The sequence below is a fragment of the Stegostoma tigrinum genome, chromosome 2, assembly GCF_030684315.1.
Source record: "Stegostoma tigrinum isolate sSteTig4 chromosome 2, sSteTig4.hap1, whole genome shotgun sequence".
NCBI classification, from domain to species: Eukaryota; Metazoa; Chordata; class Chondrichthyes; order Orectolobiformes; family Stegostomatidae; genus Stegostoma; species Stegostoma tigrinum.
Window position 1 is genome coordinate 91,218,869 of NC_081355.1, and position 15,883 is coordinate 91,234,751.

The following is a 15,883-nucleotide window of genomic DNA, read 5'->3' on the forward strand; positions in this document are numbered from 1 at the left end:
TTCTCCAGGGTGCTCTGGCTAATGTTTATCTCATCAACCAGCATCACTAAAACATTTATCTATTTCTACGTGTGGACATTGCTTTACATAATTTGATGTGCTTGTGTCATTACAACTTGAAAAATATTTCATTATGGTAATGAAATTTGGGAAATCCTGCGATCAGGAAAAGTGCTAGATAAATGCATGTCATTGTATGGATTAGACAATTAGCATAGATTTGTAAAGAGCAAGTCATGTTTATTTTCTTTGAGGAGTCGTGTGCACAAGTATAGGGAATGTGGTGAATGTTGCATATCTGAATTTTCAGAAGACTTGTTAAACACTCACATAAAGCACATGACAAAAATCGCAAGGATGTGGCATTAAAAATTATGCAACTGTTGTAGTCACACTGGCTCATTTGCTGTAAGTACTGTTTTCTCTATTCTATCATGAAACTACAGGAAAATAGATATTTCAGGACCTCAAATAATGTCTCCCTAAAAGTTCGATTTTGTTATTTCAGGACTTACCTGCAATCCTTCCACCGTGCAAAAATATCTATCTCCATATCCTCAGTTTGATTCGGATTAAACCGGAATTCTGACACCAGTTCTGGAGAATGTTCCAGAGGTTCACAGTCCCCAAGCTCCGCTACAGATAAAACAAAGTATTGAGCATTCAATATCAGTGGAAACATGAATAAAAGGTAAATGATTTTCATTACAGAAAACTGATGGATCAAAGTTTAGGACATGATTTTATCAAACAGATCTCTCTGATCACAAAACTAAATCACAGTCATTAAGCATCAATTTTCTAAGCGGTAAAATATAGCTTTGTATCACTCGAAAGATTACAGTTCAGCAGTTCAGGCTTGGAATGTAAATGGTAAGTAAAATTTGTAACTGCACCAATACGAAGCAATGACTATCACCAACAGAAGAAAAGAATTTGTTCGTCTGTCTATCTGTACTAGATTACAATCACTGAATCACCTATTATCATTCTGGGAGTTACCATTGATCAGAAACTGAACTGGAACAGCTACACAAGAGGAGATCAAAAGGGTAGGAAGTTACCGGCAAATAACTCAATTACTGCCACCCCAAAGCCCACCCACCAAGTATAACACACAAGTCAGGAGTGTGAGGGAATAGTTCACACTTCCCTGGACAAATGCAGCTCAAATAATATTTTAGAAGTTTGACACAATCCAAGACAAAACAGCCCACTTAGTTAGCACCCCTCTCATCATCTTCAACATTCTCTCCCTTCACCCACTGCTCATTGGCAAGATACACCATTTACAAGATGCACTACAACAACTCACCAACAGCACCTTCCAACCCGTAGCCTCTAATATCTAGGACATGAGCAGCATTTGCATTGGAATACCATCAAGTTCAAAATCAACACACATGCCACCCAGACGTGGAACTATATCATCATACGTCCACTATTGCTAGATCAAAATCAGCAGTTCAAGGCAGCAGCTCATCACCATCCTCTCAAGGTTATTTAGGAATCAGTCATAAATATTTGCCTAGCTAGTGTAACCCAGATCCCACGAGCAAGCATATTTTTAAAATATATATTACTTCTTAGCTTCCCAGATGTTCACTTTTGCTTTTGTATTGCAGCCTCTTATGACATGCAAGCAGAATAAGTTTAGACTGAAAAGATCATGACTGTTTTGCAATTATGTATTATTTTTTAAGTTTCATGTTTTCAGCCTTGGAACCAGTCAGAACTTCAAAATGAAAAATTGTTGACACTTTTTGTGCCACCTCTTATTTCCTAAGACTATACACAGACTTCTCTGCCTCCAGACCTACATTAGCTCATTAGTTCTTTTAACTGGCTTCATTTTCAGATCAGGCCTTGGGGGAGTAGCCACCATATTTCTTTGTTTCCTGATATGCTCCTAATGAGGTATTTTGGTACATCCCAATTTCCTCATGTTACAACATGACAGCAATAATTGTCTTTTCCTTGCAAATACTGTGGCCTCATGAGCCTATGGGTAGCATTACCATTGCACTGATTCAGATCTGCCCAAATATTCAGTGGTAGTGCTATTGAGTTACCCTGGTAATGGACACAGAAGCTCCAATCCAGAATTCATTCTGTGCCTTTGCCATTATCAGTGCTTCTTCCAGTTACTGTTCAACAAGGAGAATCGATACTTCAAAGAGAAGGTATAATGGATGGCTGCTAATGGTGAGAGCAGATTTCCTTGCCTATATACGACTTGCTACTACAAAACTATTCAGAGTCATAGTGGAGGATTCAAAGGCAACCTTTCCCCAGTTGTATACCACTGGGCTCCACCTCTGCTGGGCGTGCCCTGTTGCTTGGCCAGAGAATACCAAGGGGTGGTGATGGTGGTGCCTCAGACATGGTCAACAAATTAAATCTCACAGGCAATAACTATGTTACATTATCCCGTAATTAATCTGTGGGACTGTTCTTCCAATTTTGGTACAAACCTCCAGATGTTAGCATTGACTATTTTCTAAGTATGACAGAATTGGGTTTGCTGGTATTTTTCCACTGTCTAGTTAGATACTAGGAACTTTGCCTGGTATCAACCCTCTGCTCATTATCACCTACCACCATCCATGCCTGTACATCGGAAGATAGTTGTGGTTGTTGGAGGTCAGTCATCTCAGCTCCAGGACATCTCTTCAGGTGTTTCTCAGGGTAGTGTCCTAGGCCCAACCATCTTCAGTTGCTTCATTAATGACCTTGCTTCCATCACAAGGTTCCAAGTGGGATTTTTGCCAACAATGGTACATCAGCACCATTTGAGACTCCTTTAGGCACTGAAGCAGTCCATGTTCAAATGCAACAAGATCTGGACAATATCCAGGCTTGGGGTAAAAAGTGACAAGTAACATTCGTGCCACACAAATGCCAGGCAATGGCCATCTCCAACAAAAGACAATCTAACCTCCACCCCTTGACATTCAGTGGTGTTAATATCACTGAAGACGCCATTATCAACATCCTGGGGGATTAATGGGATTAATTCTGAGTAGATCTAGAATCTCAAGACTGGCATTTGTGAAGCACTATGGGCCAATGGCAGCAACTGACAGAAAAATCCAGCACATACATGAGTGTCAAAGAGAAGGCAGAAACAGTGGTGACCCTTTCCAAGCAGCAGTGCTGAAAGATATAACTTGGCCTCCTCCAAAGATCCCCAGCATCACCAATGTCAGCCTTCAGTCAAATCAATGCCCTTCACTCCATACTAAATCAAAAAGAAATGGGACTAAATACCATAAGGGTTGGTACCAAAAATATTTCAGCATTGCATTCCAGCACTAGGTCCATCTCAAGACGAGCAGTTCCAGTACAATTCAAAAACTTCCAATTACCTAGCAATGTGGAAAATTGCCCAGGTATGCCCTGCCCACAAAAGCAGGACTGATCTGCCCTAGCTAATTATCATCCCATTAGCCTAATCTTAATTAAAAGTGTCAGCAATGAAGCTACCAAGTGGAACTTATGTAAAGACCATATCTTTTTAATTTTCTGCATTTTTGATCGTGGGTTGAAATGGGAGAAGGACGATTTTAAAACTCAAGGATTGTGGAAAGGATTGCTGCAATTTTTTTGAAAGTACATTATATGACACTTGTCTACTAAAGACAGGGAGTTGGGGTAGGATTGTGTAAAGGAACTCACAATGAGTGTAGATTGACCAAAGAGACAGATGGAGACAGAAAGCAGCGGTTAGGGAAACAAAGGGACGAATAATGGCATGCCAGGGAAGGAGAAAAGCTGATAAGCGGGTAAGAACTGTTTGGCTGTGCTAAAGCAGCTCATGTATGAAGAGGCCTGAGTGTAGGGATGGGTAAATGGCAAGGAAGGTGGTGTTCAGGCCCCAATATAATTGAACTCAATGTTGTGTCCTAGAGGCCGCACAATCATCAAGCAAAAAGTGAGATACTGCTCTTCCAGCTTACGCTGAGCTTTGTTGGAGCACTGCAACAGTTCCAAGACAGAAATTTTGGCCAGGGAACACAGTGGTGTGTTGAAGAGGCAGACAACTGGAAGCTTGGGGTCATTTTTATGGACAAAACGGAGGTGTTCAGTAAAGTGGTCACCCATCCTATGTTTCATCTCCCCAGTGTAGAGGAGACCACATTATAAGCAGTGAGTATAGCAGACTAGATTGAGTGAAGTTCAGGTAAATTGTTTCTTCATCTGGAGCCTTGGACAGTGAGGAAGCAATGAGGCAGCTATTACACCTTACATGGGAAGGTGGTGTGGGCGACTGGTCCAGGGAATGGAGATCCATTGTCAATGTCAAAGTCCTTCTGCTTGCCAGTAACTATGTCACTGAAATCTCTGGTAATTGAAGAGCTTATGATTGTGCATGTTTGAGCAGAAAGCATTAAACCTCTATAAAGGGAGGAGCTCACATTCCGTCTGTGATTAGAAATAGCTTAAGGCTGAAAAAAGCCAATTAATTTCTTGGACAGAAGAGTTGGACTCAAGTGGGGATGTGAGAGTGGCTTCCATTGACATCAAGCAGTAATTGATTGTGGTGTTTTCAAGAAGCCCTAATAAAACAGGAGTCCATTGAGATAAGAGATAAAAGTCTCCACTGGTTAGAATAATACCCATCACAAAGGGAGCTGGATCATCTCAGCAACTGAATATCTCAGCAGAAGTTCCTCAGGTTTTTGTCCTAGGCTCAAGTGTATTTATACGATTCATCAATGACTTTCCATTCCATCACAGGGTCAGAAGTTCAAATGTTCACCAATGATTGTACTACATTTAGCACTATTTGAAACCCCTCAACTACTGAACCAATCCTTGTCCCTGTACAGCAAGTTTTGGAGAACATCAAGGCTTAGACTGATAAGTAGCAACTAACAAGTGTCAGGCAATGTCTATTTCTAACAAGACAGAATCCCACATCACCCTCATAATTCAATCACATTAAAATGCTGAATCTCCTACGAGCAACTTCTTGGACGTTATCAATGACAAGGAACAGAACCGCATCAGCCATATACATACATATGTGTGGCACACTGGCTCAGTGGTTAGCACTACTGCCTCATAGGACCATGGACCTGGTTCACATCCAGCTGTGGGTGACTATCTGTGTGCAGTTACTGCTCAGAGGATTGGCAGGAAACTGATGGGCTGAATTGCTTCTTTCCGCACTGTAAGGGATTCTATGATTCCGTGATAGAAGTATTGTGGCTATGAGAGGCAAGGGTTCTACAGCAAGAAACTCACCTTCTGACTCTGAAAAGCCAGTCGACCATTGATAATGGAATAAGTCAGCTTTGTGATGGAAAATTCCCCACTTGGCTTGATGACACAACATCAAGAACACTCAGCTTCATCCACTTCAAAGCTACCCTCACGATCAGTGTTATGCAAAGGCCTGGGACTTTTGAGCAGTCTTTTGATGCTGTCACAGCACTGCTCCTCAGTGGGCACAAATAGTACACAGTGTGGACAAATTTAAGGAAGGGGAGAAACACTTGGGAGAGCTACGCAGGAGCATTAACTTAAACCATTTGGATCATCAAAAACATATGCAGAGAAGCAGGTGGAGTAGACCAGCCAACTTTGAAGCTGTGCAGTTTATGTAATAATCTTTCTGTAGTGATTCAGTCGGATCAGACACTAGCACATCTCTAAACACCAGCACATTTCTAAACACCATATAATGTCACATTTAGTCTTGATGTGTAATAAACAGTGTTATAAAGTAAACAAAATCTGAAGACAGATTTTGACTTTGTCTTCTGCTGTCTCTGTCTATCTTGAACTGAAATAGACAGAGAAGGGACATGATGGCAGATGCCATCACTGCTTCGAAAATCATGGCAATGCTGAAGATCAAGAAACTAACCTTAAAATATTTGGAAAGAACTTAACAAAATTTCTTCAAAAAAAAACTATTGATCCAGTTTTAAGACAAGTTGGCACACAGCTGAACAGCTACTCTGAAGAAAGAGCTCTCTGAAAAAAAGAAATTCTTACAAAGAAATAAGCAGAAAGTACTGTACATCTGAACAAAAGCCTTTGAAATTAGTAATTTTAGAAACAAGTCTTAGCAAAATATACTGACTAGTTCTCAACCACCACCAGCCAAGGGGATAAATCCAGATTTAGCACCCATTAAAAAAAAACTAGGTTGGAAAACAAAATTAGGATGTTTAACACAAATTCAACAGTTTCTAAACTATCTACCCAGAAAGTAATATTAAGTTTTAATGTGAAATAAATAGAAGTAAAAAGAAGTCCATGATTTCAGACAATTCTTGACTTTTCCTTCTCAACCAGAGTATCTTTAAACCAAACTCAAGGATGTGGGCATAAAACCACATAACAAAAGAATTTGCACCTCTGCTAACACTTCCAACATTCACCCCCTCCAGCACCAATGCCTACTGGCAGTAGCGTGCACTCCATAGAGATGCATTGCAACAACACGATGAGAATCTTTTCTCTACGGCTGATGTGTCTAAGACAAGATGACATAAGTTTAAGGTGAGGAGTAAGTGGTTTAGAGCATTGGAGGAAAACCTACTTCACCCAAACGGTGGTAGAAATATGGAACGTGCTGCCTGAGAGGGTATTGGAGGCATTACTCTTTCAACTTTTAAGTCTTATCTGGACAAGCATTTAAAATACAAGGGCACAGTAGGCTATGGACCAAGTGCTGGTAAATGGGATTATTATAGCTTCAGGTTTGTTTAGCTTAGTTGTGTTGTGCCAAAGGGCCTGTACCCATGATGTATAACTCTATAACTCCATAACTCAGAGATAGTAGGAATTGCAGATGCTGGAGAATCTGAGATAACAAGGTGTAGAGCTGGATGAACACTGCAGGCCAAGCAGCATCAGAGGAGCAGGAAGGCTGACGTTTCGGGCCTAGACCCTTCTTCAGAAATGGGGGAGGGGAACGGGGTTCTGAAATAAATAGGAAGAGAGGGTGAGGCGGATGGAAGATGGATAGAGGAGAAGGTAGGTAGAGAAAAGACAGGCCGGTCAAAGAGGCAGGGATGGAACCAGTAAAGGTGAGTATAGGTGGGAAGGTAGAGAGGAGACACGTCAGTCCAGGTAGGACAGACAGGTCAAGGGGCCGGGATGAGGTTAGCAGGTAGGAGATGGGGGTGGGGATAGGTAGGAGGAAGGACAGGTTAGGGAGGCAGGGATGACCTGGGCTGGTTTTGGGATGTGGTAGGGGGAGGGGAGATTTTGAAGCTTGTGAAGTCCACATGGGAACCCTGCAGCCCAATGGTATCAAGGTGAAATATGAGTTGCTGTTCCTGCAACCTTCAGGCAGCATTGTTGTGGCACTGCAGGAGGCCTAGGATGGTCATGGCGTCTGCGGAATGGGAGGAAGAGTTGAAATGGTTCGCGACTGGGAAGTGCAGTTGTTTTGTGCCCCTACATCAACCCTCTCATCCCCATCCCAGGCCCCAAGACTTTCTACATCAAGCAGATGTTCACCTGCAATCTGCTAATGTGGTATACTGCATCCGCTATTCTCGTTGTGGCCTCCTCTACATTGGGGAAACGAAGCGGAGGCTTGGGGACCACTTTGCAGAACACCTATGCTCGGTTCGCACTCAACAACTGCACCTCGCAGTCGCAAACCATTTCAACGCCTCCTCCCATTCCGCAGATGACATGCCCATCCCGGGCCTCCTGCAGTGCCACAATGAGGCTACCCAAAGGTTGCAGGAACAGCAACTCATATTCCACTTGGGAACCCTGTACCCCAATGGTGCAAATGAGGATTTCACAAGCTTCAAAATCTCCCCTCCCTCTACTGCAAACCAAAACCAGCCCAGCTCGTCCCCGCCTCTCTAACCTGTTCTTCCTCTCACCTATCCCCTCCTCCCACCGAAAGCCCCAAGCCCATCTCTTACATACTAACCTCATCCCGCCCCCTTGACCTGTCCGTCCTCCCTGGCCTGACGCGTCTCCTCCCTATCACCCTACCTACTCTCACTTTTACTGGCTCCATCCCTGCCTCTTTGACCGGTCTATCTCCTCTCCACCTATCTTGTCCTCTATTCATCTTCTATCCGCCTCCCCCTCTGTCCCTATTTTTATTTCCGAATTTCCGTCACCTCTCCCTTTTCTGAAGGAGGGTCTAGGCATGAAATGTGAGTCTTCCTGCTCCTCTGACGCTGCCTGGCCTGCTGTGTTCATCCAGCTCTACACCCTGGTAACTCTGTAACTCACCAAGGTTTCTTCAATAGCATCTTTCAAACCCACAATTTCTACCATTTTAAACAAAAAGGGTTGTAAAATCAAAGGAATACTACTATCTGCAAGTTCCCCTCCATGCTTGATTTGGAAGCATATTATCAGTGCTCCACTGGTGCTGGGACAAAATCCTAGGATTCCCAGGAGCACAGTGGGTGCATTTACACCACATGGATTGCTGCAGCTCAGCACCACCTCTACAGGCCAATTACACTGGCCTAAACAGCAACATCCACAGCTCATGAATGAATAAGTGAAACAGTATAGATGGACTACAGTTTTTGAACTTATTTCAAACCAAAAATAATTCCTCCTAGATACAGTGCCACATCACACTGGTCATCGAAAGATTTACATGAATGTTAACAGCAGCAAAAGAGAACCAGTTGGCATGGCAGTATTTCTTTTTCAAATCAGACAGCTCAGCACCATGGGAAATGCTTTTTCATTTCAACTCCACAGGCTCAAATGCTGTCAAATCATCTGAGTGATTTAAGTTAGCTGAAGGCCACATTTCAGTTTTTGGTTATTGCTGTTTGGGCAATTTTCTTTCAAGTTTAGTTATCAGACTTTACATGGGCTGTCTTTCTTTGGAGATGAGTCAACATCTTGACAATCCAAGCTATCTGTACTAAAGAGCAAAAGCTGAGCATTCATTATTTCCACATGTCATCAGCAACATACACTTTCACAATCTTCAATCTTAAAGCCGAGCACATCCCCTATTCAACAAGCTTCATTTATAAAAGCACCTTGCGTGCAGTAAAATAGCTCAGGACGCTTCAAGAGAGCATTACTGAACAGAATTTGAGAGAGTGTCATTTACAGAAATTGAGAAAAATGTAAGAAGAATAAAGCTTCACAATAATCCCCCTTCTCAATCACATGAAGTCCAGCATGTTAATACAAGAGGAAAGGCTGAAGCAGTTACATGCATCTTCAGCCAGAAGTGACAGTACATAATCTTACCTTGTATCTTCTTAAGGCTCCTACTTATAAAAATACCAGTGCATAGCCAATTTGATTGTTTTCATGAAGCATTCTAAAGTAGCTGCATGTTTGGGCACGACAATAATGACGAGCCTGGACAACATCTGACGTGTAGGGTTGAAGTAATTGCCCTTGATGCTAGGCAGTACTTGACTGAGTGTGGTATCGAGTTCTTGAAGGTCTCAGAGATAAGTGGAAAACCCTCCAGTGATTAAAGGCAAGCCAGCCACAAAGGATCATCATTCGTCTAATAATAAAAGTGGCCTGTAGACCAATAGAACTTGGATATCACCTAAAATTGGGCTGACGAGTTTCAAGAAGTAGTATTAAAATGAGCCTTGCTTTCTGTTAGTGCAAACTGAAAGCACAGTTATACCTATTGTACTTTTGCATATTCCTTTCAGGTAGCAGCAAAACAGACATTGTTAACATCTCTCACTATTGTCCATGCAGACTGATCAGTTGTAACAACAGAATCTCAACGTCTACAGCAGAGTTTCCTGTGGTAGTGAATTAAACTAGCAGTTGGCCAATTTCTTTTTTTTAAAAGTAAGAGTACCTCATTCAGAAAACATCACTAAAGACAGTATATTTTTGATGCAGTCAGAAGGTTTGTGAAGAGATTTAAATTGAAAACACCTACCCACACTGATCACTTGTGTCCATACAGCTGGTAAATAAGAAAAATGGTTGGCAAAATGCCCATGTCAAACATTGATATTTAAACACAATTGCAAGACAGAAAGGAAGTAAATTTTAGATCGGTTAACAGTATCACTGCAGCAAAACAATCATCGTCCAGCAATGTAAAATTCATATTATTCTTGACATTCAGAACTGATCAGCTTTTCATTTAAACAATAATTAACAAAGAAATGACAAACTGACTAAAACAAAATCCCACTTAACACCTGTCTGATTTGACAACAGAATGCTGATAGGCAGTTGGGTGGCCTGGGTTACAGAATATTTCTGCTGGATCTAACACACAGACCATTTTCTGCAGGTAATTAGTAGTGTATGGCAGAAATGCACACTCTAAAATGAGCATGGTGCAAAGCAGATTTTCCACTGTTCTCTGATGCTGCTTCATGAGAAAACCACAAAGCTGGGGAAAGGCCATGGGAAGAAAAGCAGTGCCCTTTACCCAACTGGGTACAGGCAGAAGTGCCATTGTTGCAATGGCCTGAAAAAGAATACTTAGCTAACGTCTGAAAATAACGTTAAGGAAAATAAATTCATGCCTTGTTGATACTAGAAACATTCACTTCAACATTCGCACGTGGCTACTGTGTTGTAGTCCTGTTTCTTCCATTTCTCATTAAAGTACATCATCATCAGAATATTGCATGGATCAGAATAACTAATTTTTTTAACATCAGGGCTCTTTTTCAGATTTCTGAGGCTACAGTTTCATTTTCAGCACATGTCTACAGGTCTGGGCTCAAGTTCCACCTAGCCTGGAAGTGTGTCATAACTTATCCAAATAGGTTGGTTATAACTTTAGAGTTCTTGTGGCAGAGTGGTAGTATCGCTATCTCTAAGGCATGAAATTCAAGTCCCACCAGCTCCAGGGGTGCGTAAGAACATTTCATAACAGATCAATAATAAAATATCTAAAAAGGCAAAAAGAGAATTAAATGGCAGTGGCCTACCCCAAACACAAATCCATCAGATATTACGACAGAGGAATTAAAATTAAGAATATAAAAGAATCTTCAGATTCACAATAACCTAACCAACTGAACTGATTTATCAACGTAGAAATGAAACAATTTTAATAGAGTCTGTGTCATGTGGCACAAGCCAAATTGGCTGTAGAGAGATTGCTGCTGGATGTCTACCAATCACAGCAATTAATGGTGGAAGATTAGTGGTGTAAGAAACTGCAACATATGTTGGAATGAAGACTAAACAGTTCAATGCCTAGTTCTAAACAATTGCTCTTTTAATTTTATGCCCAATATATAATGGGATCAATTTGTATTAAAGACCTCAGATATGAGCTGGACATTATAGACTGCAAATGCCAAAAGATTAGGTGACTTTTAACCATGGTTTTTCACAATTTCTCTTGCACCTTTATACTGTGAATCAGCAGCAGTTTCATTATTCCAAAAGAATTTTATTTAAACTGCTAAAGAATGTCTGGCAAATGAACAAAAAAAAGGATTAAAGCAAAACTGACACAGAACTTCAGAAAATTAACAGCACAAAGAGTTGAACTTAAAATCTGAGAAAAGATTCTTCATTTACCTTGAAGGCAATAAGCAGCCAACTCTACACCAATATCATAAGGACATTTCAATCTGCAAAATAAAATTACTACATAGTAAGCTAGAGTGCAATTAGGAATTCATTATGCAGATGAATTACATATGGGTTGTTCACTTGTTCCAAGGCTAAACTATATTGAATATTTTCTCTAATCAATGTACTTCCACAGCAATAAAAAAAATCAGCAGGCATATTATTATATTAATCGATTCAGTTCAGTGGAATTACATGCATTCAGATCTTTCATCAGGTATGTCAAAACGGCTATCTCAATCCAAAATGTACAGAATCAAATAATCGCATCATGACAGATTTTTGGAGGATCCATATTTTCTGCAGACTAAGTTGCCTGACATCAACTTACTTGCCACAAAGAATATCTTGTCTAAGTTGCAACACAAAGAGATATCTGCAGAAAGGAAGAAAAGATTAAAAAATGTAATTCATTTTTGTACGATCTTTAATAATATTACTGGTCTAAGATAAACTTGCACTCTCTTATCAAGGAATCACAACACAAGTTAGATAATATGTGGGTTAAACCTGAAAATTAAATACATTGTATCAAATATATAGAGGTTCAACCGGAGATCGTATTCATTTAGATATAAAACAAGTGATAGAATTATGAAATATAAACAGAAAATTCTATGAAACAAAAAACAGACTTTACTGACTGACCTGCTGTGCATTTCTAGTAATTTATACCATTACGGGATATTATACCAACCAGTGTGTTAGAATATAATAGATACGTGGGAGTAATTACAAGGCAGAATTTAGCCAAGGGGTTTCAAATGATGATGTGCCTTGCAACAATAAAGCTCAAGCAATTTATAGCCTGAGTGGAAAGGTGAAGCTGGAGGCTTCAAACCAACTTAAGGCTCATTTTGGTTTAAAACCCAAACAACGATCGTTAATAGGTTATTTGTTTGGTAGTACAGAAATTAAGCTGAGAAAAAAGACAAAGTCATTACCAAAACTTTTCATCTTGCACTCACCAGGGCACATGCAAAAGTACCAAATTTCCATACATTACAAATATTTGTGCTACACGAGTAAAGAGGTGCTGACTAGCTGGCAAATAGATTCTGATCAGTTGAAGTGATGCCGTGCAGAGTGTTACATGGAACTACTGGCTCCTCACGCTCAGAGGTAATTCAAAAGAGGAAGGTTTGAACATATTTCTTTAGCTTGCAGAGGATAGAATCCAGGTAAATGAATAAACCAAGTTATGACCCCTCATTATTTTAAATTGCTCATTAGTATAACAAGTTGCACACTCCATTGCTCATCAAATGCTACCCAATTGCAAAATAACAATAGTTCCGTTTATGCCTTGGCAAGTGCAGATTCTTTGAGTAGGCTTGTGTACTCTGTCTATTACAAACAGCCAAAAGGAGTGTACTGTTTGAGTCAATCACTGAATCGTACAGCCTACTTATCTGTCCTCAATGGACACTTCAATCCACACACAATGTTCTCAATTGTGTGGTAATGTCTTTTTTTGACCAACAGCAACATGCTTGTAATAGAAACTACTACTCGATTTTCCAGTGCACAGCAGCAGCGTGAGCCAGCTTTCTTGACCTGATGACTTTTTTTTTTAAAAAGAAAGGATACTTCACTTTTTCAGGCTACTGAGATAGACTAGGCACTTTTCAGATTCAAAATAAGTGGCATTTAGATCATTTGTGAACTGGCATACCACACAGAAAACAACCTTGTGGTCAAGATGGCCATCGTTTTGCAGGATAATTTTGATTTACTCAATTCCTGTAATAAGCTTGCAAGGTGAGGGAAGTTACTGTGGCCCTGTTTGCAAATTTCAGACCTAAAAATGTGCTGATTTTGTTTGGGGTAATCTTTGCATCCATTACGATAAGAATGTCATGAATTAAGATGAGACAGCAATTGGTGAGTTGAGATTGAGGTTGAATTTATTGATGCTTAGACAGCATTTGGTGAAGAAAATGAGTGATAAAATCTTAATGAGAAAATGTCAAATTGGTGTTGGCTGAACATTGGAGAACAAGGATTTTAAGCAACTAAAGTTCCATTAGAAAAAAAAGACAGAAATAGGACTAACTTAAAAAAAGACATGCAGGTAGACCAGAAACTGAAACTGCTGGAAAAGTTCAGCAGGTCTGGCAGCATATTTAGAGAGCAAGTGACCTTTCCTCAGAGCCAAAACGTCAACTCTGATTTCTCTCCACAGATGCTGTCCGACCTGCTGAACTTACCCAGCAATTTGTTTTTATTCCCAATTTCCAGCACCTGCAGTCATTTTGGTTTTCATGCAGGTGCATCAAATGGGTTTACCTGAAACTTGGTACTTTATTTTTATTTACTCGCTCATGGAATGTATGCACCACTTCAAAGTTGAGCCTTTGTTGTCCAACTACCACAAGCTAAGTGATTTGTGAGAACACATCAAAGGGTAGTTCAGAATTATACACGTTACTGTGGGTCTGTTGTCACATGTTGGGCAGAGCAAGTAAGAATGGCAAATTTCAGTCCCTAAAGAAGATGAGTGAACTGGATGGGTTGTAATGACAATCAATAATTTCTTAGTCATCGTTACAGAAATCATCTTTCAAATCCAGAATTATTAGATTAATTTAGATTCCACCATTTATTATGGTGGGATCTGAATTCATTTAAGTGTTTCAATTACACCACTGATTTCCCTTACATAATTAGTCCTGATCAAGACATATCTTTTCAATGACACCAAGAGAATAGAACTAGATCATTCCGTCCATTCTGTCATTCACAGTGATCATGGCTGATCTGGTAACCCTCCACTTCACTCTCTGATCTCATCATCATAATGTTTGACTCTCTTATTGATTAAAAATCTGTCATTTCAGCCTTGAATAGAATTAACAACTGTGCTGCAACAGCCCTCTGCAGATTCACAGCCTTTTGAGAGAAGTGATTCCTCCTCATGCGTCTTGAATGGACAACCCCTAATTCTAAGATTATGCCCTCAGGTCCTAGGCACCCTGCCAGGGAGAAACAACCTCTCCAAATCTACCCTGTCAAACCCCCTAAGAATCTGATATATTTCAAAAAGAAATCCTTTCACTCTCATATACGAACAGTACAAACTCAACCTACTCATCCTCTCCTCGCCAGAGTATGCCCTTATACCAGAGATCAAACTAGGAAATATTCTCTGGGCTGTCTCCAATACCAATCTTTCCTCAGGTAAGTTGACCAGAACTGTTCACAGTACTGCAGGTGTGGTCTACGTAGTGCCTTGCGTAGTTTTGGCAAGACTCTCCTATTTTTCTTCTAAAAGTAAGTGAAGAAAAATACATTAGTTAAGACTAATGTCTTACAGTCAGAAACCGGCTACGTTTTATGGGCAACAAAGAGATGACAAACGAATTAAATACATACTTTGGTTCTGTCTTCACAAAAGAGGACACAAACATCCCAAAAATGTTGGGGACCACAGCATGTAATAAGGAGCAGAAGGAAATCAGTGTTAGTAGGAAAATAGCGTTAGAGAAACTTAAGGAATTTAGGCTGATAAATCCTCAGGGCCCAATAATCTACATCACCGTTTACTTAAGGAAATGATCCCTGAAATAATGAATGCACTAGTAGTCATCTTTCAAGATTTTAAAGTCTCTGGAATAGTGCCTACAGTTTGGAGAGTAGCTAATGTAACCTCTCTATTTTATAAGTTGGAGATGGATCGAAAACAGGGACATACAGGCCAGTTAGCATAACATCGGTAGTAGGTAAATGCTAGAGTCTGTCATAAAAGATTAAATAGCAGGGCACCCAGAAAACAATGACAAGATTGGACCAAGTCAGCATAGACTTACAGATGGGGAATCAGGCTTGACAAATCTCCTGGATGTTTTTTTAAGGATGAAGCTAGTGGAGTTGATAAGGAAGTTGCCAGTGGATATGGTATACTTGGGCTTTCGATAATGCCCCAAATAAGAGATGTGTGTGTAGAATTAAAGCATATGGGACTGAGGTAGTGTACTGACATGGATAAATAAATAGTTGGTAGACAGGAAGAAAAGGGTAGGAATAAACAGGTCTTTCTCTGAGTGGCAACCACAGACCAGTGGGATACCACAGAAATCAGTACTTGGACCCCAGTTATTCACTAGATATATATTCCTATGTATTTATGATTTAGTTCAAGGAACTAAACATAATATCTCCAAGTTGTGGCTGACATAAAGCTGGATGGGAGGGTGAGTTGTGAAGAGGGGGATGCAAAGATTTTTCAGGTAGCGGAGAGGTTATTGAAAAGGAAGAACTTAAAACAACTGCCATCATTAGAGAAGAACTGAACAAATTATTGAGATTGAAGGCTAAAAAATCCCAGGATTTGATA

At 40.3% G+C, this 15,883-nt stretch overlaps 1 protein-coding gene across 1 annotated transcript in view; it reads right to left on the reverse strand.

The window, feature by feature from the left end:
• LOC125448293 (band 4.1-like protein 4B) overlaps positions 1 to 15,883 on the reverse strand; it is a 289,715-nt gene that overhangs the window by 151,256 nt on the left and 122,576 nt on the right. Inside the window, exons 5-7 of the mRNA XM_059655475.1 lie at positions 11,879 to 11,923; positions 11,494 to 11,546; positions 516 to 636 (exon numbers count right to left, since the gene is read on the reverse strand). Coding sequence (XP_059511458.1) covers positions 516 to 636; positions 11,494 to 11,546; positions 11,879 to 11,923 — 219 coding nt within the window. The remainder of the gene's footprint in view (positions 1 to 515; positions 637 to 11,493; positions 11,547 to 11,878; positions 11,924 to 15,883) is intronic.